Source organism: Rhipicephalus microplus, unplaced genomic scaffold, assembly GCF_043290135.1.
Source record: "Rhipicephalus microplus isolate Deutch F79 unplaced genomic scaffold, USDA_Rmic scaffold_45, whole genome shotgun sequence".
In the NCBI taxonomy this organism is placed as follows: domain Eukaryota; kingdom Metazoa; phylum Arthropoda; class Arachnida; order Ixodida; family Ixodidae; genus Rhipicephalus; species Rhipicephalus microplus.
The window spans coordinates 2,616,577-2,639,636 of NW_027464618.1; the positions used below are offsets into that span (position 1 = coordinate 2,616,577).

A 23,060-nucleotide genomic window follows, 5' to 3' on the forward strand; every position below is an offset into this window, starting at 1 on the left:
TCGAGTTTCCCCGTCCATTGCGTCAAAAAGACCTGCGCAGTTTTCTCGGCTTGGCATCCTACTTGCGGCGCTTCATACGCAATTTCGCAAGGCTTGCCTCTCCGCTCCATCAACTGCTCACAAGTAACACGGCATTCGTCTGGTCTGAAGACTGTGAAAAGGCTTTCCTGGCGTTGAAGCAAGCCCTGACATCCGACCCGGTACTATGTCATTTCGATCCAGGTGCACCCACAATTCTTCACACTGACGCCAGTGGTCATGGTCTCGGTGCCGTTCTACTGCAGCGTGACAACACTGCACGTGAACGTGTCATCGCTTACGCCAGTCGTGCTTTGACTGCTGCCGAGAAAAATTATACAATAACCGAACACGAGTGCCTTGCTGTTGTATGGGCGGTACAAAAATTTCGTCCATACCTCCACGGCCGCCACTTCACAATCGTCACCGACCAAAACGCATTGTGCTGGCTTTCGTCGCTAAAGAACTTATCGGGTCGTCGTGGCCGCTGGGTGCTTCGTTTACAAGAGCACAACTTGGATGTCGTCTACAGGTCTGGTAAGAAGCACCAAGATGCTGATGCTCTCTCTCGCAGCCCTCTACCCAACCGTAATAGCCCACCGTCATCAATTTCCACCGCAGCATTACCCATCGCAGGTCTCAGTTGGCTAAGATCCGGCCGCCCTTCTACCCTTGTGTCGCATCAACGCGTTGACCCTTACTGCCACTCCATAATAGCACGCTTAGAATGTACATCCACTCCTCCGAACGCCCGACTTCGCCGACAACTGAAACGATTCAAGCTTCACGATGGTGCTTTACATTGCTATATTTACCACGTTGAAGGAAACAAATGGGTCCCCGTTACACCACGTTGTCTACAACGTCAGGTTCTTGAGACATTCCACGATGATCCTGCTGCTGGGCATCTCGGCTATCACAAAACGTACGACAAAATACGCAGTTGGTTCACCTGGCCTGGCCTCTCATCCGCGATTGCCAAATATGTTTCTTCGTGTGCCTTATGTCAACGGCGGAAACAACCCACTACTGCTCCTTCTGGCTTTCTCCAACCTCTTTTTTGTCCCGCTTTGCCATTCGAAGTCGTCGGGATAGACTTGTACGGCCCCCTTCCCGTGACCTCCAATGGAAATTGTTGGATTGTAACGGCTGTTGACCACCTCACTCGTTACGCGGAAACTGCCTCACTGCACGCTGGTACAGCCACTGAAGTAGCTGATTTTTTTCTGGGTAAATATTTTTACGCTATGGAGCTCCACGTGTTCTGCTCAGTGACCGCGGCAAGGTCTTTCTTTCCTCTATTGTTGCTGAGGTTCTACGGGCCGCCAACACCATCCACAAAACAGCTTCTACTTATCATCCTCAAACAAATGGCTTGACGGAACGCTTTAATCGTACCCTCTCGGATATGATTGCCATGTACGTTAACCCTGACCACACGAACTGGGACGCCATTTTGCCATTCGTAACGTTCGCCTACAATACAGCTACGCAACGCACCACCGGCTTTTCTCCCTATTTTCTGGTCCATGGACGCTCTCCAAGTGCAACTCTGGACAACTCCTTCCTTTCGGCTCCTGCTACCTCAGCAAGCCCTTTATCCACACAATTTTTGTCTCGCCTCGAGCACTGCCGTCATCTGGCCCGAATCAACACCGGCATCTCTCAGGAAGCTCGCAAGTCTTGCTACAACTCAACACACCGTGCTGTCACCTTTTCCCCAGGAGACGAAGTTCCTCTGTGGACTCCCGTGCGCGTGCCCGGCTCATGTGAAAAATTCCTCAGCCGTTTTATAGGGCCTTATACGGTGTTTGAACAAATGTCCCCCGTTAATTACCGTATCTCACCACTTAACACTCCTTTCGACCACCGTTGCCGTGGGACAGAAATTGTGCACGTTTCTCGGTTGAAACTGTATACCCGACGCAATTCCTAATATTGTCTCTCGCGCGGCCAGGAGGCCGCTTCCAGAGTGACGGGGAATTAGTGTGAGCGCAGTCACCAACTCTTCTTTATCAATTGGACGAGTCATCATCACTTGTATAATTTACTGTAGAGATCATCATCAGTGTGTGCCAGCTCGAGCTCGCCTCGAATAAAGCTCTTTCTCATAGAGGGTGTAAATGGGATCTGATAGGGCTCAGCGAAGTTAGGAGGACAAGTGAGGCTTTTACAGTGCTGAAGAACGGGCATGTCCTATGCTACCATAGATTAGTCACAGAACAGAACTATAGGTGGGGTTTCTTATATCGCTCGCAACATGAAGGAATACTGCAGCATCAGTGAGAGGGTGACAAGTATCATAATTAAGCTTAACAAAAGGTACAAGATGAATGTGGTACAGGCCTATGCGCCTACATCGAGCTATGAGGATCATTTCGTTGAACGCTTCTATGAAGACATAGAGTCTGCCATTAATAAAGTCACAGCTTTGTCGCAATGACAAAGCAATGAACGTGATAGCAACAAATTGCAAGGTCACACGCAGAATGGCAAACAGATCAAAACGTGCCCCGCGTTTCTCAGGCACAAAGTAGGCACGAAACGTAATTACAGGTACAGATGAACGCAAATATGCGTCTCAGTTTTTCTTCGCCGTGTCTAAAAAGTGCACCCTTTTCTCAAATGGAGGCTGTGAAACGATTGCAGTGACTTTTGTGTGCTCGATAACTACAACATAATCGTACCAGCGAAACCTAAAGGCTAGTCAAGGGGTACGATCCTCCCCACTGCAAGATAAGGGCGTGCGATCGAGCGCACACCCCCTTATTTTCTACACGGGCCAAAGTACGTGTGAGAGATGAGAGCCACCGTGCCCTCACTGCGCCATCTTGCTAATAATGCTGAAAACACAATACTCTCCCCCCCCCCCCTCCGATAAGCCCGCCAACAGCGGTAAGTGGTAAATATGAAAAGCTTGCCGTTTCAACGTTCAAGGAGATACCTCTCGGTGGCTCAGTCAAAACCGCCTCGCATTCACGATGCGGAAGTCGCACGTTTCATTCCGCGCACCAGAGTCTTTTTTCTGGGATTTTTTTTTTTCTTTCTTGTGTTTTCATATATTTAGATATGTATACATATATGGTGCATGACATCGACACTGATGCCGATGGCGAAATCCAGCCGAGAGTGTCCATATAATTGCTATTGCAATACAAGTAATAAAGACAGTATATTGTCCTGATGGGCGACATTAATGCGAAAGTAGGAGAGAAACAGGCCGGAGACCATGCAGTGGGGGAATATGGCATCGGCTATAAAAATGCCAGAGGGAAGTTATTAGTAGACTTCGCAGAACATAATAGTTTACAGATCTTGAGCACCTTCTTCAGAAAACAGGCTAATCGTAAGTGGACGTGACAAAGTCCTAATAGCGAAACAAAAATGAAATAGACTTCATTCTGTGTGCACACCCAGGCATTGTACAGCACATAGAAGTACTTGTCATGATCCGATGGAGTGACCATAGAATGGTATAGGAGCTCGTATTCACCAAGATTTAAAAAAACCAAAGTCATAAACTGATACACAAGAAGCCAAATAATGAGCTAGCAGTAAGAGGAAAAATACAGAAATTCACTTTCGCTTCAGAATAAATTCACGGCTCTAAACGTAACCTGCGTTAGCGTTGACACAAAGAATGATAATTTTACTAGTATCATCAAAAAGTGTGCAATGGAAGTCGGAGGTACAGTCACTAGACAAGACAATGGCAAACTATCTCAGCAGATGGAAAATTTCATCAAGAGACGGCAAACCATGAAAGCCTCAAATACAATCGAAAAAAATTGAGCTAGCGGAGCTTTCCGAGTTAATCAATAGGCGTAAGGTAGCAGATATTAGAAGGTATAACATGGAGAGAATCCAGCAGGCAGTAAAAACTGGCAGAAGCCCAAACGCTGTGAAGGCAAACATCTGCATAGGTGAAAATTGGATGTATGCATTAAAAGATAAGAAAGGCAACAACATAACCAATATGGATAGAATAGTTGAGGTGGCGGAGAAGTTCGACAAAAAGCTGTACACAAGCCAAAACAACCAGGATGATATCATGAGAAACAATAATACATAGTCCAGAAAAATTCGACAGCCCACCAGTAACGACAAGGGAAGTAAGGAAAGCTCTAGAAGGAATGCAAAAAGGCAAAGCCGCTGGTGCAGATAAGGTAACAACAGACCTCTTGAAAGATGGGGAGGAATAGTGTTAGAAAAACTCGCCACCTTATATAAGAAGTGTCTCTTGACAGGAAGGGTAGCAAAATCTTGTAAGAACGCCAACGTTATCTTAATCCATAAGAAAGGAGACGTCAAGGACTTGATGAATTACCGTATCGGCTGATCAGCTTACTGTCCGTTCTCTACAAACTACTTACAAAAATAATAGCTAATAGAATTCAGGCGACATAACATTAGAGTTTAATCAACCAAAGGACCAAGCAGGATTTCGTAAAGGCTACTCCACAATAGACCATATTCACACTATCAATCAGGTAATATAGAAATGTGCGGAATACAACCAACCCCTATACATAGCTCGTAGATTATGAGAACGCATTTAACTCAATCAAGGAATCAGCAGTAATACAGGCACAACGGTATCAGGGCATCGAAAAACCCTACATAGATATACTAAAAGAAATCTACAGTGGATCCGCAGCCCCCATAGTTCTACATAAAAAAAGCAACAGAACCACAATAAAAAAAGAACATGAGACAGGGAGACACGACCTCCCTAACACTATTCACCGCCTGTTTACAGGAGGTTTTAAGAACCCTAGATTGGGAAGAGTTAGGGATAAGAGTTGATAGAGAGTATCTTAGTAACCTGCGATTTGCTGATGACATTGCCTTGATGAGTAACTCAGGGGACGAATTACAGCTCATAATTACTGGACATGGAAAGCAGAAAAGTAAGACTGAAAGTTAATATGCACAGAACTAAAATAAGGTGCAACAGTCTCACCAGAGAACAGCACTTTGTGATATATGGCGAGACGCTGGAAGTTGTAAAGGAATATGCTTACTTAGGATAGGTTGTAACCACAGAGCCAAACCATGAGAGTGAAATAACTAGAAGGATGTGGTGGATCACATTCAGCAAGCGTTTTCAAATCATGTATGGTAATCTGTCACTATCCCTCAAAAAGAAGACATATAACAGCTGCATCTTGCCGGTTCTTACCTACAAAGCAGAAATCTGAAGGTTTACAAAGAGAGATCAGCTTAAATTGAGGACCATGCAGCGAGCAATGGAAAGGAAGATGATAGGTGCAACCTTAAGAAACAAGAAGAGAGCATAGTGGGTCAGGGAACAAACCGGGGCTAAGGATATCATAGTTGAAATCAAGAAGAAATGGACATGGGCCGGGCACATAGACAGGATAACCGCTGGTAATTAAGGGTAACTGACTGAAGTCCTATAGAAAGCAAATGTAAGAAGGGGAGACAGAAAGTTAGGTAGGCCATTGAGATTAAAAAGTTCGCAGGTATAATCTGCCAACAAAAAGCACAAGAACAGGTTGATTGACGGATCATGGGAGAGGCCTTAGCCCTGCAGTCGGCATAGTAAGGTTGATGATGATGATGATTTCTCCATATTCAATTATCCCTGCGCTCTTCCCAAACTTGCCTCAGGAGGAAGTCTGTTTTAAGCATAGTGTTGACAGAGAATTCCAATTTCAAGCTTCGAAAATCTTTTTCGTATGCTCAATGCACAAAAATATACAACTTTTCCGGTATGAATGTCAAGGAACGCTAATCTCTATACCAATCTCATTTATGTTTCAACTTTGCGGCAAAAACAATTTCCCGTTTCTGTTAGGAGTGGCGTGCAGCTCCAGGCTTACAAACACTGCAATTTGAAATCGTTACAGCAATACGCGGATGGTGCGAATATGGCCGGTTTACGCGGAGGCATATGCAAAAAAGGTGATTGTAGTTGTTGCGATGCGTGCGTGCACCGCAATAATTACGTATGCTCGGTATCTGTTAGGGTAGCATCTCTCCCTGCTGTCGAATCAAGCGTTTTATAGTCAACGACACCGAAACAAACCACGGCATGCGCTACCATAACACGCACGCTGCAGCTGCGCTGGTAGAAACAGTTGCTGCTCCAGTATTCACCAGCGCTTGCCAGTAAAAATTCCAGCACTTCCAGCGCTTCGCAGTGCGCACCAGCATCACAGCGGTTGAACCAGCACCCCTACCAGTGCGACACAGCTTTTTCCCAGTGCGCCCAGTGAAGTGCCAGTGATTACAAGCGTGTACCAGTGTCTCCAGCGTGTACCAGTGCCAAAAAACGTACTGGCATCTCGCTGTTTTTGCAATAGAGATATGTAATATTAATTCTCAAATGTGCCAAGCCTGGTGTTACAGACAAATAGTTACATCATGACCAAGATCGCTGCTTAGATTGTGTAGTCATAAAACTACCAAGAACAAAAAGATCACGTTCATGAAAAGGTACACTGGGGTGCTACCTACGCTTAGTCAATCTTCAATCTGGTTTCACATGTGTGTTTGCCACAGTTCTGGCGAGAACGGAGTGAGCCAGTTTATTGAGACACCGAGGGCAAAGATACACTAATTAATCACACATTAAAATTAAGGCTAAAAAAACTGTTATACCGAGTTATATACAGAACTTCTATGCTTTTCAATACATTCTTTTACAGCTTAGAGGGTTTCCCACACTTGATACATAAAGAAGAAGAAAATAGTGAAAAATGTGGTGTCAATACCCTGTGCAACCTTGTAGTCACTTTTGTACTAGATGTGCGACAAAAGTATTTCAAGATACTCAATCAGTGTAAAGTAATATACCCATTTGGTTCCCTTTAAAAAGCAGAGTACTTATAGAATCAAAAAGGTGTACACCATTTCAGACTCTACACCGGGCAGTGAGCCCCAAGAAACACAGTAGGAGTGGCACGCTGCTTTCTAGAAAGGCTACGACTTATACACGCCCAATCCATGTGACATACTTATGTTTTCGCATACTAATTTCAAACCAACCATGCGGCAGAACACAAAGCAAATATGCGAAAGGTTTAGTCTATTATATGCCCGCCAATAATAAGACTTGCTTTTCATATTGCTCAGTTCTAATGAGTTTATTGACGATTTAAAGCACTTGCATGGGGTTATATCTTCACTGAACTATTCTTTGATAAAGACCAAAAACCAGGCTGAGCCGAAACAGTTCGAGTACTGTTGACAAGAGCAGCCAGCAACCAGGACTGCTACAGGGGGGCTCTCAAACATGCATGTAACAAAATAATGTCAAATACGAATCACGAGAGGTGTCGCCAATCTCTTAGTCAATGTCCTACAGCGATACTTCTGGCAGCTTCCACGATTTGTCATGTTGAATGCAGATTTCTAAAATCTGATTTTACAAAACCTACAAGGCCGCATGCCACACCAATTATTATGTCATTAGGTTTGTATTTAAAGCTTCGCTCCCTGCATGGAGGAATGCCTATGGAATTTTCTAATCGTGTTTTCAGCTACACTCATCGTACACACTATTTGTGTGAGAGTTTGCAGCGGGCAACCTAGCTCGTCTTAGACGGCACTGCCGCACGTGGTAATTGAGGTAGTCCTTGCGAGCGAAGTCCTTCTGACAGGATGGACACTGGAACGGTCGCTCGCCTGTGTGCGTTCGGATGTGGTTCTCAAGCACGTGCTTGCGAGCAAACCTCTTTGGGCACAGGTGGCAATGAAACGACTTCAGGAGAGAGGCAGCCAAGTTCCGCTCCGGCACGGCCATTCCTCCGCTGGAGGTTGCCGATGCAGCATTGTAGCGAACCACCGCCCTGATGCGCTGCAGCTCGCGCCTGAACGGGCTGCGACCTGCTGTCGTGACCATGCGGCTATGCATGTAGGTGGCCGTGTTGTGTGACGATGGCAGGCTGAAGGTCATTTCCTTTAAGGTCTGAAGGCATGTTGGCTCATTGCCTTCTGCAAGCAAGGCAGGAGAAACGCGAGAGGACTTTGTATGAACTGGTCTCTGTCAACTCAATACTGTGCAAATGATTTTAACACTTAAGCCTTAAAATGACTCTTATTTACCACTTAAGTTTTAGATAATAATGTTAAAAGGAGTAACTGAAGTGTTGCTCAACTGACGTTGGGAAAACAAGCTACCCAAACCACAAAATCAAGTCAATTACCAAGGTAATGCTATAATAAAATTTTTTGATATCATGTACCAGAGAAGGAAACATAACATAGTATTTGCATGCTATACGGATGTTTTATGCTAAGGAGTTGAGAATAAATTATACTTGATGCCTAAAATTTGTAGACAACTTTCCATGGAAGCACATTCAAAGCTACAGGACAAAAGCTGGTCTCTTGCAGCACTTTGGGTACTACTTTCAAGTATATTAACTTTTTTTAATAAGGAAGGCTTAACTAAATGTAATTAACAGTGTGTTGAAGAATTCAACAGAAAGTGTGAAGTGATGCCCCACAAAATGAACCGCACTTTTCTATCCACCAAGCCTTCCTCTTTGTTTCAAAACTATATACTTGTACATCAAGTGTGAGCAAAATAGTGTAAAATCATTTAGAAGTGACAAAAACCAAACCACAGTTTGACAAATGCAAATTCTCAGAAAGTCCAAAAATATATAATTCATGAAATCATAATGACAAGATTGCGTCTTTGCAACTGCTGGCTGTCAAATGCCAAAACGCATGCAACACAACACTAAAACAAAATAACCATAACCTGCTTTGACATACAATACCTCGTTCCCACTCACACACTTTTATTAAGCAATTGTACTTGACACATCGCATGTAGACAGCTTTAAAAGCTGAAGGTAATTTCGCCTGCTCCATCTTGGATGCGATTAAATGTTAAGAAAACAACACAGGTGTTTCAGCAGTACCATATACAAAGACTAGACCCTACAGGGTTACTTCTTTTTTTTACCTGATCGTACAAGTCTGCTCGAAAAGAAGTTAAATGGAACTGACAAGACGCATTTCTGTATGGCTCAAATTGCAGTACAAGAGCCTGTTCGACACATTTGAGAGTCCCAGCCATTAACAAAGCTTTTTCTGTAACAATGAAAGACCCGGTGAACTTCGCAGTTTGTTTGATACATGACAGGCATTGCGAAGATGACTGTTCAGATCAGCAGACAAAAAACCAATGCCATACATGCAAAAGTAGGTTAAGTGGCACTGTGTAACATAAGGTACAAAGCTTACAAGAAAAACTAAAGAGAACGATTTTTAGTGAATAAGTAAATTACAATTCAACAATATCGAAAACACAACTCTGACCACGAGAAGTCATTTGGTCAGAAAGAAAATGTCTGGAAAAAAAATGCGGGTAGTGACACCACTTTAAAATTCCTGCATAAATGCCATGATGTCACAGATTTTGATAACATTTACTAGGTCCTACACAGTTCCAAATAGGCGAAAATGAAGTACATTGAAGTACTTAAAGGGCCGTAGGCAAGACATATTGAGTATATAAAATTTCATGAAGCCAATGTTCTCAATATAAAAAAAAAAACACTTTGAATTATGTAAAGACTTAAATTTAAAAGTGAAACTTTAACCTTGGTTTTCTCTTTTATTATGAGCATAACATGGTGAACTTAATGACTTTAGAGTTTCTCAGAGTGAAATTTATCAATTAAATTGATTTAATGTTTCGCTTTAGTGTTCCTTTCATGTTGAGAATTATACGGATCATATGGAATCGCAAACCAAACCTATCGGCCACCAAGTAAATGGAACAGCACATTTCAGAAATTGACAGCTATGTATATAATGCCTGCAGTTACTGCTAAGGCATCACACACTGCATACTGGTACTTTAAAATGTTTAAAATGGGTCCTCCGATATCCATGCCAAACGCCCCAGCCATGTTGTCGACCATCTCAAAAGTATTTGAAAAAAATTGTGCCGATTTACTGCATTGAAAACAGTGCAACGATAAAATATTTCCGAGAGAATTCGGTCCCGTGGCCGACTTCTGAACTTCCTGAGTCACTTGGGTGTTTGTTGAAACATTTATTTTGAAAGTACGGCTCCTGTTTTCTATACCAAATTTGGTCTACATGTTAAGTATAGATGCTTGTGTAGGATGTTCGAGGCTCAGTAATATTAGTGCAATTTTACTGATACATATGCCTCCATGAATTTAGCCAAGATGTGTTATGTTTGCACTTTTTCTATTGCAATGCTGCATTTTGGTGAATATCTGAGTAATGAATACTTGCTCCACAAAAAGTACATTTTGAGAAAAAAACTTTTAGACCTCTCAAGTTGCTAAAATTTACGAAAAAAATTTACTAATTTCACATACAGTCATTTTTTGTCCATATTGAGATGCAATTTGCACCATGTGGTGGTCCAATTAAAAATCGCCTCTATACTTAAATCGAGAGCAAATAAACAATTCTTTTCATGTGCCAAATCTTATCATTGCATTTTTCGTTTTAAGGAAGAAAATAATTTTTGAACTTTCCCATTTACGGCAATGCGGAATTTCAAGGTGGCAGCTGTCGTATTAACGAATTTGAAGATAGGTGACAATGGGAAAGTTCAAAAATTATTTTCTTCCTTAAAACAAAAAAGTAATGACAAGATTTACCATATGAAAATAATGATTTATTTGCTTGTGATTTAGATGTAAAGCCAATTTTTAATTGGACTGCCACATGATGCAAATAGCGTCTTAATATGGACAAAAATGACAAGCTTGCAGAATTTATCATTTTTTCTCGTAGACTTTGGAAGCTTGAAAGGTCTAAAAATACTTTTTCTTAAAAATATACCTTGTGTGGACTAAGTATTCACTACTCAAATTTCATACAAAATGCAGCATTGCAATAGAAAAAATGCAAACATAACACATTTTGGCTAAATTCTTGGAGGCACATGTGCCAGTAAAATGGCACTAATATTAGTGAGCTTCAAACACCTTACACAACCACCTAATTAATATGTAGATTGATTTTGGTATAGAAAAAATCAGCCGTACTTTTAAAATAAATTTTTCCACAAACACCCAAACGACATTCCGGGATGTTCGAAAGGCAGCCACGTGAGCAAAAATTTTTTTTGTTTCTGAAATATTCTACTGTTTTACTGTTTACAATGCAGCACAATTTTTTCGAATACGTTTGAGATGGTCCCCAAAATGGCTGGGATGTTTGGCGTGGAACGACCCCAATGCGAGATTTGACAACCTTATAGCCACCACAAACCACTGGTGTAATATAGGACAATGCTAAAAAATTTCAGTAATCAGATAATGCTACACTGAAGGAAGCACAACAAATCAAGTACAAATGTAACCTTACTGCAGAGTCTGCCAAATGATCTCTCCAAGACAAGCTCGACTTTCACAGATTGCACTAAAAATCAACATTGTTGTCAATGCGAATTGCCTGAAGGTACAAAAAACTGCACTTTCAAATTTGACAGTAGCACTAATTTAGACTTGCTAAACACAACTGTCATGGCTCACTACTGAGTTAACATAATATACAAAGAGAAAGACATCATTGTATCTTCTGAGATGACAGAACAGGACTTCAGTTTATATGCTGCATGAGTGCAGCGAGCACGTTCAGAGGTGCCATATATAAGATGAAGCATTTGGCTGGAATCTGATTCAAAAGAATAAGAGCATGTGTAACCTGTGTATCACCTCCTTTTCTGCCGACTGTCAAGTGAATTTACACGCTTACAGAACTCAAGCAACTCGCTGAACTGGCTGCCGTGCCGAGCTGGAAAGACATACTACGGCGAGACTGATACAGTAAACTTTCGTTAAACGAAACCTGAAGGGACCACCTGAAGGGTCATTCTGGTTAACAAGAGTTCCATTGACCGAGAGATCAAAAGAGATGCCGAATTCATGTATGAAACCAATCGTGTCAGAGGCAGTTGTTCCATTTATTCAGCAACGCTGTTCAAGAGATTTTCACTTACTAAGAGACAGAGTTTCATAGAATAATACCTAAAAGAAAATTTGGCACTGGCTTTGTTCCAATTCTAGACAGCATCGTAGACAGTCTACGCTGACAGTTTAGCAGAGAGCACCGAGCACGTGTCTCAGAAATGGAACATGCCTGGATGGCTTCTATGCGACGAAATGACACGAGAAAAGAAAGAAAAGAAAGCAAAGAAAAATAGGCGTCGAGAAAAGAAAGCAAAAATAAACAAACATAACTGTTATTTTTCTTAGCTTATTTCCTGTTCAGATCTTAAAAAACTTGAATATCACTCATACTGAGTGTCTTTAGAAGCGTCTGCCTGTGTGCAGATGACCATTCCGGCGAGATCTGTGCTATCCGAGTGATTCACTATGCCGCCACCTTGTTCGGACAGCAAAGTAGCCTGCATCGTTTTTGTCTGCGATGTCGTCTTCTCGGACATGTCTATTTTACCGGCTACGTGAGACTTGGAATGGGACTTTGGCAGGCCGCCGTCCACTTAGCTGCCTAATTAGCTGTCTACAGTGAGCACTATAACATTTCCACTGGTGTCTACATGGGTTCCTTCAGTTGCGCTTGTACCCCCATGAGAATGACAAGAAGTACAGGCTTTGGATCTGCTTCAAATAAATCAAATTCTTGAGATTTGCGACACTTGTTTGCAGAGTGTAAAAAAAAAAATATGAAGTTATATTGCCAATTGAAACTTCTTTCTTTCTTATGTACATAAACTTATTCGCAGAAAGTTTTCGTGACCATGAAGTCAATGTGAAACCTGGCCAAATTTAATCACCAAGATATGCATTGCTCCGCCATTGTGTTCCAGATATAATGAATAATTTCCAGAACACTTGAAAACAAACATGCTTGTTTTTCTCTCAAAAGTGTACATTAACAACTTATGCAAATAACAGTTAACACTTTACCACTTGACATATCGCCTGCTGTGATGCCAGGTGCATCTGTACAAGTCATCGTCCAAGGGGTTTGCCCCAACAGACCTCTCAATCTGTTGTGAAGTCAATTCAGAGGAGTGCAACGGTGTGTCTACTTAGCTTCACCATCATTTTGCAGTCGATTCAAGTTAGTTTTGGCAAGACGTACTTTTGAAAAAACATGAACTTGATGCAATATCCTGCACTGGAGTGAGACTCTACACATATCTCCAACGTCGCTGCAAATCAAGCGACCAAGCAGTCTTCAGCCTATTTGAACAACAAGAACGCTGCTTCAGTGTTGTTCAACGCACCTTGCTACCCCGCTGCGCGAAGAATGAAGTTGAAAACTGTAGAAAAAGACCAATAGACGGTTTGCTAGCTAACACTATCTAATCCGAAGCTTGTATTTCCTACCATTCCCATAGGGGTATAACGATCGCAGCACCAGATTCATCTCTAGGTATTACAGTATGAAACTGTATGACTAAGAGTATGCATTATATGCACACAAAAAAATGAGACATACAAGGTCAGGAGCCTGTCCTTGTTTGCCTTGTTCTTTTACACTTGCCCAGTTTGTGCTAGATCAACATAATGATAATAATAAGCCTGCACAGCCTTAGAACAATATGCCTCATATGCATAGCTTCTACAGCACAGCCTGCCACGTATTAAACAGGGTGTGGTGGTCGTTACTGCAGTTTGATTTGCATAAATGCACATGGACTCTTAAAGCATCGTGTCATCGCAAACCAAAGGCTAATTTGCTTCAAAAAGGTGAAACTCAGTCACAAAATTACAGTGACACAAAAGTGTCACTCGAGGATGTCCACACAGCTGATCACAATGTCTATGACTAGGCTAAGTCCGGCAGCACGAGCACAGATGTGTGAGTTTCGACGAACAAATTGGGCCACTCTGAACACATGTATGCAGTACATGCAGAGTCCACTTTTTCATGTCGACTTGCATCGACGCTTGGAAGCTGTAAATACAGAAAAGTACGCCACGCTAACCAAAGGTGCGCTCACCTTATGACAATACAATTTCCACTAAATAAAAAAAAAGACAGGATGAAGTGACACAGACAGTGCTGTTTGTGACTATAAGGAGCTATAGCAGTCATACATACCACTAAGAGGGTGCGGTGCCAATCATAATTTTATTTTCAATGAGGTTGAAGGGCACATTCACTCGGCACTCAGTGGTGCTCAAAGGTAAACCTGATTTCAAGGGTAAGGCATTAATCTTATTTCTTGAATAAAGCATTGCTTCTATGCCTCTATTTTGAACCATTCATGCCCATGATTCATCCAACTGCTCCCTTAAATCACAGCCATATTCACTTCAATGAAAACCCTGTGAAACCAAAATTGACAGATCATCACTTTCTGAGTAACTGGGTTATCAGGTGATGATTAGGGTTAAAATTATTGAAAGTGAAGCTCTTAAAGCTCGTGGCAGGCCGGCAATCAGGAATTTTTTTCTCGGAGGGAGTGGGGAAAGGACACTTGCTGAAGGCTTTGACAAAAGAAAAAACATCTATTTTGATAGTTCATTTTCTGTAAAACACCCTCTTCTGTCAAATTTCAGGGGTGGCACAGACCCCAAGGACCACGCCCCTGGCTATTAACTTGGCTTCAGATAAAATATAGGGTGTTCACAAAAAAAAAAAAAAAAAAGAACTCTGTGCTGTTGCTTATCAGCTGTGCCCACCGACAAAGACAGTCCGTGCAGCTGCCACGCCGAGTATGCCCACCGCATGAGCTGAGTACGAGCAGCGACAGGCTGTGCTTCTCCTGGAGCTGACAAAGCCAGCTTTGCACGTTAGTTCTGGCATTAGAGTTTCAAATTTTTTAGCACGGTGTGTGACAAGCTGTGATTCGACTCTACTCTGTCTATGCAAAGGAAGGACCTAGAATCAGACAAGAAAGCCATGTCAAGCCGCTAAGATTACCCAGCTTCGCTAGTTCTGAAGCTTTACAACATGGCTAGTGTAAACTTCTACCTATTTTTGATGCACATCATACAGAGCCCAGAGCGGCTGTGAAGCAACAGCGTGCTTTAAGATGACTGCCAGTTGGGCATATTGCTACTTTTTAGTGCTTGTTTCGTCGTGAGCATGCTTAAATTGACTGCAGATATGCTATACATTCTTAAGTCACAAGGCAGGCAGTGAAAAACACAGAAGTCTATAAGTCAAAGGGCACAGTGTAGGTCCTAGGTCCATAGGGTTCTAGAGTAGGTCCACGCAATTTCGGTCATTTTGAGGTACCATTTTCTCAGTGACTGAAAGGAATATTTGCATAATTTATGCATTTTTTTTCAAATTTCATGCCCTTTTAACTAAAGCAGATTTATTAATATCTGACTAATATTAGAATTTTTCCAAATTTTTTTACCACTAAGACCTAAATTTTCGGTCAATTGGCATCTATGAAAATTATTGTAACACAATAACTGTAAAGTACGTAATTTCAATTTTGCTTCAGTAGCTATATGCATGTGGAATAAAAAAATGTGGTTATCTTGGAATACCTAGAAAGTTATGGTACTAAAAAAAGTAATAAAAAACACGCTTTTGATATAATCCAGTTTAAAGTTAGAAAATGGCTGAAAAGCAAACACACTTTTTCAAAAAGCACTGTTCATATATTTTATTTAGTAGCTAGAAGTTGATAATGATTGCCAAGTCAATTTCTCACTTTGAAGCTCCTTGTAATGCTCGCTTTACTTCTTTTGCGAGCTGTCGTGCAGCTCTATCCACAATGTATTGTCGAGCATGGTGAACATTTTACAGCAAATTCTAGTTTAGCCTGGCCTCAATCTGAACTATTTCAGAATTTCTGCTCGTGAGATAATACCATCATTAAATGCAAGAACAATATCAAATGTCACAGTCCTTAACGCTCTGATCCTAAACAAATACAACACAGACTCTGCAACACAATTACCATTAACACGGCATTTGCACTACGCAGTTTGCGCACACGATTCAATCCAGTTGCATCAAAAATAATAGGCATGTGCATTACAGCCTATTCGTTGTCACGCTGCACGTGATTTACTTCTAAGGACACTGAAATGGTTGAGAGGCTCAACAATGAGGAGCTTGCTGGTTCAGTGTTCATTCCCTCGGTACGTCACTGTAATTTCTTCACATTTACAAGAGAACTGTATGGGTTGCCATGAAACTTACACTTGCTGAAGACATTTTTTACCCTCAGCATCTAAAACTTATCAACAAGCATGACAAACACAAGGTGTAAGAAAGCTAGGAGCTGAAAGTGTTCGAGCCTACACATGTCCTGGCGGTACAGCTGACTCTTAAAAAGTATTTTAGTTTTCGTACAAGAAGTTTTTTTTAAATAAATAAACAGTAAACACAGAGTGCATATTATAAGGGCCTTGTCCAAGGGTGCGTTTCAACTAACTACTCGCTTTTGAAAAAACCAGTTTTGAGGCACGAAAAATTCTCTTTAAGAAAAGCATGAATGTGGAAAATATGCACCAAAGGACACCCTTCCCGAATTGCATAGAAAAAACAAGTGGTCTTAGATCAAATTTAGGCCTGCCATGATGAATGAATGGATGGATGAAAGAAAGAAGTTTATTAAGGTACAATAGGTCGTGCTAGTGTCCTAGCCCAAAGTGGGCCGCTCCCACGTTGGGACCGAAAGACCTAGCCTTTCAGCCACTTCGCAGGCTCGTTGGACTGCCCATAATTGTCCCTCTAATGTAAAACTGCACAAAGCTGCATGCCATCGTTCTTCCGTATTTTCGCTGCCGTTACGTAACGCGGAGCGATGCAAGAGCATATGAGCAAGATCTATGGTGTTGTGGCATTTATCGCATGTTGTAGGAACACAGACCTCCAGATAAATCCTGTTATTCAACGGTGTGTTTGGATAGGTTCTTGTTTGTAATCGCCAGAGCATAATGGCCTGAGATATGATCCCTGTCACACCGAATTTCGTTAGCTCTGGTTGCAAATGCAGTTTTACATCACTAACGAAGATTTGCATGCAATGTAAACTTGGCTTAGTAAAACATTTTTAAAATTTTGATCTGCATTCATTCAATGCAATTATTTTTTTAATCCTACCGTAACAAGTTACAAAGTAGCCTATGCTGAAAAGGTGCTTAGGCAACAACATCTACCAATTGCAATGCTCGTCACAGTTTTCAAAGCATTCTCGAAAGTTCAAGGACTGCTTTTATTCAGAAAGATCCCTTTGAATTCACTAGTCTTCACTTAGGTTGACATCTTGATAATAAACTCAAAGATTATTATAATGAACTTGCACCTTACACGAAAATAAGTTCATTGTATCAGTAAATTTGTTATAAAAGTATATTCCTAACACCATGTCTATAGCAAGTCTATTCTTCATCTGCTTCGTTAGAACCAATATTTCGTTATATCAAGGTTTGAGTGTATTCAAGCCACAAGTGGATGAGGAAAAAAATTAGTCATGAGCAGCCATTACTAAACCTTCAATTACCCCCCCCTTTTTTTTTCATTTACTTTGCTCATAGAGTAAATAATTTTTGGTTATAATAAAAAAAGAATATTTATGAATGGAGCATAATGTTACGTTTAGTTACCCCTATAGATCTTACAGTAGCTCCCTCAACTCTAGTGGTTCATAGAAAATATCCACAAATTCGAACAGTGCAACTACACTCGAACCTCACTATAATAAAGTTTTATCTTACACGAAAATGAGTTTGTCATATCTAAAAATTGTTATAAAATTGTTATAACGGTATATTCTTAACAGTAACTATTGAAAGACTATCTTTCATTTACTTTGTTATAACCAATATTTCATTATATCCAGGTTCAGTGCATAGAGGTTCGAGTGAACCTCTATGCATAAATGAACTGTTTTGTTGAGAGCATCCACTTAACCCTTTAATGATATGAACCCAATTGTGTACACATTCCATTTTGCTATTGCAACAATGAAGTGCTAAAAAAGAGCAACATATGTCGTACATTGGATAAACTGTACCTCATGAATAACAAATTTGTCTTCATTTAACTTCATTTTGCAGTGTACCATTTCATATGATCACTTTTCTGAATGCCCTACCACGTTTTACAAATCGTGCGACGTGCTGTTTCCTGCAAGCCATGTGAAAACCATAATTTTTTTTTCCTCCCAGTGGAAATAACCAAAAACAGCATTCGCACTATATTTCTAGCCCGATACTTCATTATGTTCATGCCAAAACAAAGCATCAATGACTTCTAAATAAATGAATAATTAGTTACAATTTAATTAAGATGAGTAATCCCAACACATGAATTAATATATTATCAAATTATTTTGGTTGCTACAGAATATTGAGTGCCTTGAAATAATGTCGTAGCCATTTCACACGTTTACAGATAGTTCTGCATAGGTGGCATCTGAAAGTGTTAAACTTGGACGATGCAATTTCTTTGATTGAGCTGTTTTGCTGGGAATTAATTATCGTGACTTCTTGCCTACGAAGAGAGAGCTTGTAACTTGCAGTGAGTGTCAGTAGGACCGATGCCTTTGCCCCTTTTCTCAGTTGTCATACCTTCTATCGACTCTGAGAAGCATGTAACTAAACTCAGCCACAACTTATCTTGACAGTAAAGCGAAGGCTACAGAGGCAGAGCTTCTGCACATTCATGTTGCCCCACAAGTCGTACAACAGCTTGCGGCTGGTTTCGGTTTTTCTCCCTCTCATCGTTAACGAGTTTACAAAATTATGTACATGAGAAATGTTGCAGGGTTCGTACAGGTTTCCAAAGCGAAAATTCAAGGATATTCAAGGACTTTCCAGGACCTGTCACAAGTTTTCCAGGGACTCAAAGTGGCATGCTAAGTTGAAATTTCTCCCCTAAAAACTTTCAAAAATTACCAATTTTATTGCACTTACAATAAATATATGGATATCACAATTATAAAAAATAGCATAGTCTTAATTACTTCTCGCACCCACACCCACACTCCGTAGGGAGAGGGCACGATGCCATGTCAGACAATTACGTGCTGATGGGCTTCAACGCGCCTGTGTAGTCAGGCCATAACGAGGTCGTGCCACAATATTTGTGGCTTGCCTGCTATTTGCTGCAAGCTTTAATTACAGCTCCAATAAGCACGATACACACATCAAGATTCATTTATTTCCTCTATGTTATTTGTCGCCTTTTTGATATGGACAATTTTCAGTTCTTGTTTGTGGGAACTGAGTTGGGCAGGTACGTAGCAGTGTAGCTGACTTGGTCACTTGATCACAGAGCTTTGCACACGTCATGCTGAGTACGGTCAGTTCTCGCACACATGTGCTACACAAGCACCTCCAAAACAAACTTATCGTTTTCTGCAACAGCGATGCTTTGCCAGTATGTACGGGGCGGAAGTCCGGAGGTCACTCACTTGACTACAGATCTGATGTGACATCACTAGAACTTTTGTTGCGCTTCCTAAAAAACTACGTCAATGTTGGACGCACTTGCGATGGGCCTCGTTCAGAAGAATAGTATTTAAATACACTTGGGAAGTGACTAAAAATATATTCCTAAATCCACACGATGCTTTCTATAGCCTTGAAATTGGATGGCACCACCGCATCAAGTGTGTCAGCTTGTGAACAGTCGACACTCGCAGCACGTTGCTCAACAACCAAGAAGTAACAACTGTGATGGTGGTTAACTTACACTCATCCTGGGGATATACGTGTGTTCTTCTCTAGCATTCTTCTTGGTTTGTTTAAGCAGCACTTTCAGTGTCGAGCTGTGGCAGTCGTTAACCAGCACTCGTCTTGTGAGCTTTCCTTTCACGCGTCCTCCATGTTTGATCGGCACGTTGCCTATATGGGGTTGCTTGCCCTTTGTATGACATTCTAATTTCTTGCTATCACACTCACTGCTTCACCTCGCCACAAAGTAACTTTTTTTTTTCACAAGCACTTTTGCAAAATAGGATAATGTGCACCCACAATGCATTACTGCTTCAGAAATGAGGTGTTTGACAGGTTGACACACTGATGTACCACATTTAGGAGGTCGCGATGTTGATATGAGAGTTCACTGCTCAGGAAATTCAAGGATTTTCAAGGATGGTGAAAAATTCCACCAAAAACTGCTGTGTAACATTAATCCAGGTCAAATATGTTAAAAATGACAGGACTGTCCAGAGAGCTTATGATGCGGTGGTGAGGCTAGGCCTCCCTGTTCCTACGTGGAAGCGGCCCGCGACGTTGCTCTAAAGAAGCAGCGTTTCTCAGGACCCAATAAAGTTCTTTTTCTGTCTGTCTGACAAGTCGAAATATACAGGTATTGAGAAGCAACCATTAAGGCAACATAACTGCAAAGGTGCTGTGTGTCAACACACCAAGAGCAAACAAAAAGAGTTCAGCATACCTTGCTTCGGGTTAACAAAAAGGGGGGGGGGGGTTCAGCTGGACTAATGTTTAGCGAGGCAGAAAGTAAATTGAGTGGGGCATTGTGAGGGTCAGTCACCGGAGAAACTGATTTGTGATCACCGCATTCTTCAAAAGGCGAGCATCACGCAAAAGCTGCAAAAAGCATTTATGTTAGGCTCTGCAATTATTATACTTATTTGGCACTTATGACATAGCGCAAGGGCAAGATGTATGACACAATGCGTAACACTGAGACGGTCACCTAGAAACACTTTCTAACAGCCATCTGAACCTGTCGATAACATTCAGTCAGCACCCATGATTAGAGCAACTACGACTAGAGGACAGTGTTACGAAACTCGTTGCTCAGTGTTTCCTCGCTGGTTTACCTCAGTGGCTTCAACAACAGGGCTATTTGTCATTCCCTCGTGGATTATTAGGCACCCCCCCCCCCCCTCTAAAAATGGCAAAAAGTCTATCAAGTTGTGAAAGTAGAAACAAACAAAGTACATCAGCATGCAAGGGGCCTATTTCTTGACATACATTGCTTCAGCTTAAGGCAATGAACAGAAAAGGCAGTTGCAGAAAGAACGCAAAGTTGTGGCTCCTTTCGTATTGGGGCAGTACCAACATTAAATCACGGAAATGCAGCGTCACTACAAGCAACGCCACCACGCGTTGCGACGGGTACGTGGGGTCAGGTAATACAGCTACTGCGGGTGACGTTAGCTACGCTGTAACACCTACTGCCAAATTATGACTGTTTGGGCTCTTGATACGACAACATCGGCGTAAAGCACCGAGATGGTGCGTTAGCAACCGAATTCCCAGTCTCGCGTATGTACCAAAGTAACGACGTTACCACGACGCGCCTACTAGCATGATAGGCGCTCTTTTCAAATCAAACCACACCCATACAAGCTGAACCGATTGCAAATAAAGCGGGATAGAGGAAGCGCGCGTTGTAAGCTGCTCATTGGTTTGCTTCCGAATGCAGCACGAGAAGAGTGCCCGGAGCGCAGTGTACTGCAGCCTGCAGCAGAGACGTGCTATCAATCACTTGAACGCAGTCATATACGCTGCCGTGCAAGTCTAGAAACTAGACTTTTCCAAGGAAATGGACTGCGAATGCCGCAGAAAGTAGCTCAAGGCACATGCTTAACAAATGCGGCTGGAGGAGTCGTCGCGAAAAGCTAAACGCCGCTTGTATACTTGCATTCCGCCGAATCCAGGGTCAACGCGGTGCGGGAGCGCGCCTACTTCCAATGGCCTTCAAAGACACACTACTAGCAACACGGGGAATCAATAAGCACAGCGCACTCATAGTGAACTCAGGTAGTACGTCAGGCGCTTGCACTGTCTTTGAAGACTCGCCGAGGAGACACCCTTCCGTCGGCTATGCGTGGATCAAGCAACCACTTGTCGCCGACGACGATATGCACTCGCTGAAGCCGGCTTTTTCTTCAGCTACAAATAATTGCACAAATAACGTCAGGTCATATGAGACTTGGCACGCACACAGGCGCACAACTATGTGGTAACTGTTAAGCCAAGAACAACGCACTCCAAATCACAAACATTGTCACAAACGACTCGACACGGTCGCCATGATGACATAATGTTTATGTTTTGTTCTCTTGTCGCAGCTATTGTGCGTGCGTGTGTTTGGATTGGAACGCTCGATGCGTCTTGCGCTGCGGCTGTAGAGCACACGTTTGTTTCGGTTTCGTATCTTTGCTGTCCTTGCAGCCAGCATTTAAAGAATGGTTAGAGGCATAGAGTTTCATATGATTTCATACATAATTTTATGAAACTTTATGGGCATGGGTCGTGTCAAGCAGAATAGTACCATAACTGTGGTACTAAAGTCTTCCAATATTGCCGAAACAAAAAAAAACGGCTTTGAATAACTCATAGAGTTAAGAATAACTACAGAAATGGCAAAAATCAAATAAAGAGGTATGTGTTTCATGATAATACTGTAGCGATGCTGAGGCAGACAGGTTAAAAAAACAAGCGTCTTTATTAGGGCGAACTTGTGCCCACGATCCTAAAGACTATGGTCGTCAAGTCCGAGTATAGCCGAGTGGCACAGATCCAAATCGCTTCCTCTTCCTCGTTGCCGGAGCGCACGAACGCGTGGCGCATGCCAGCCGGGTCTTGCTGGTGCTGGTGCCACGATGATTGTGGCGGGCTACTTGAACGTGGCGAACCTGTTGCAGCATTGCCCCCTCCTCAGACGCATCGTCCCGATGCTTAAAACATTGAAAAGACAAATGGGCACTCTCACTCGGTTTTCGACGGTCTGTCATGATAGGGCTTCATGTGGACTACGTGTACCACTTCCGTGGGATTGCGGCGTCTTGAACTCACGTGTCCAGCGGATCTGACTTAAAAGTGACGTTGCTGATACGGTTGAGTACTTCATAAGGGCCGAAGCATCGGCAAAGAAGCTTTTCAGAGAGTCCGCGGCGGCGCACTGGGATCCATATCCACACTTTGTCACCGGGATGATAAAGTGCGTCACTGCGTCGCTAGTTTTACCGACTAGAATCGACGTGCTGTTGGTGGCGTATTCGGTATCTTGCCATTTGCCTGAGGGTGATACAGGTTCGGCACGTTCAAGTAGCCCGCCACAATACGAAGGTAAGCGCTTTACTGTTTGAAGCGAAATCGGCAAATTGCCTTAGTACGCAAAGTTATGAAGTTGAGAAGACCAAT

At 42.1% G+C, this 23,060-nt stretch overlaps 3 protein-coding genes across 3 annotated transcripts in view; 1 reads left to right on the plus strand and 2 right to left on the minus strand.

The window, feature by feature from the left end:
- The window catches only part of LOC142787112 (uncharacterized), a 134,031-nt gene that overhangs the window by 85,205 nt on the left and 25,766 nt on the right, over positions 1 to 23,060 (plus strand). The window lies entirely within an intron of this gene.
- The window catches only part of LOC119164718 (uncharacterized), a 67,082-nt gene that overhangs the window by 26,903 nt on the left and 17,119 nt on the right, over positions 1 to 23,060 (minus strand). The window lies entirely within an intron of this gene.
- On the minus strand, positions 6,148 to 21,965 carry LOC142787113 (uncharacterized). The gene is made up of 2 exons (XM_075884721.1): positions 21,660 to 21,965; positions 6,148 to 7,980 (listed from the first exon to the last, which is right to left on the minus strand). The coding sequence occupies exons 1-2, from the start codon at positions 21,661 to 21,663 to the stop codon at positions 7,523 to 7,525; spliced, it is 462 nt and encodes a 153-aa protein (XP_075740836.1). The 5' UTR covers positions 21,664 to 21,965; the 3' UTR covers positions 6,148 to 7,522.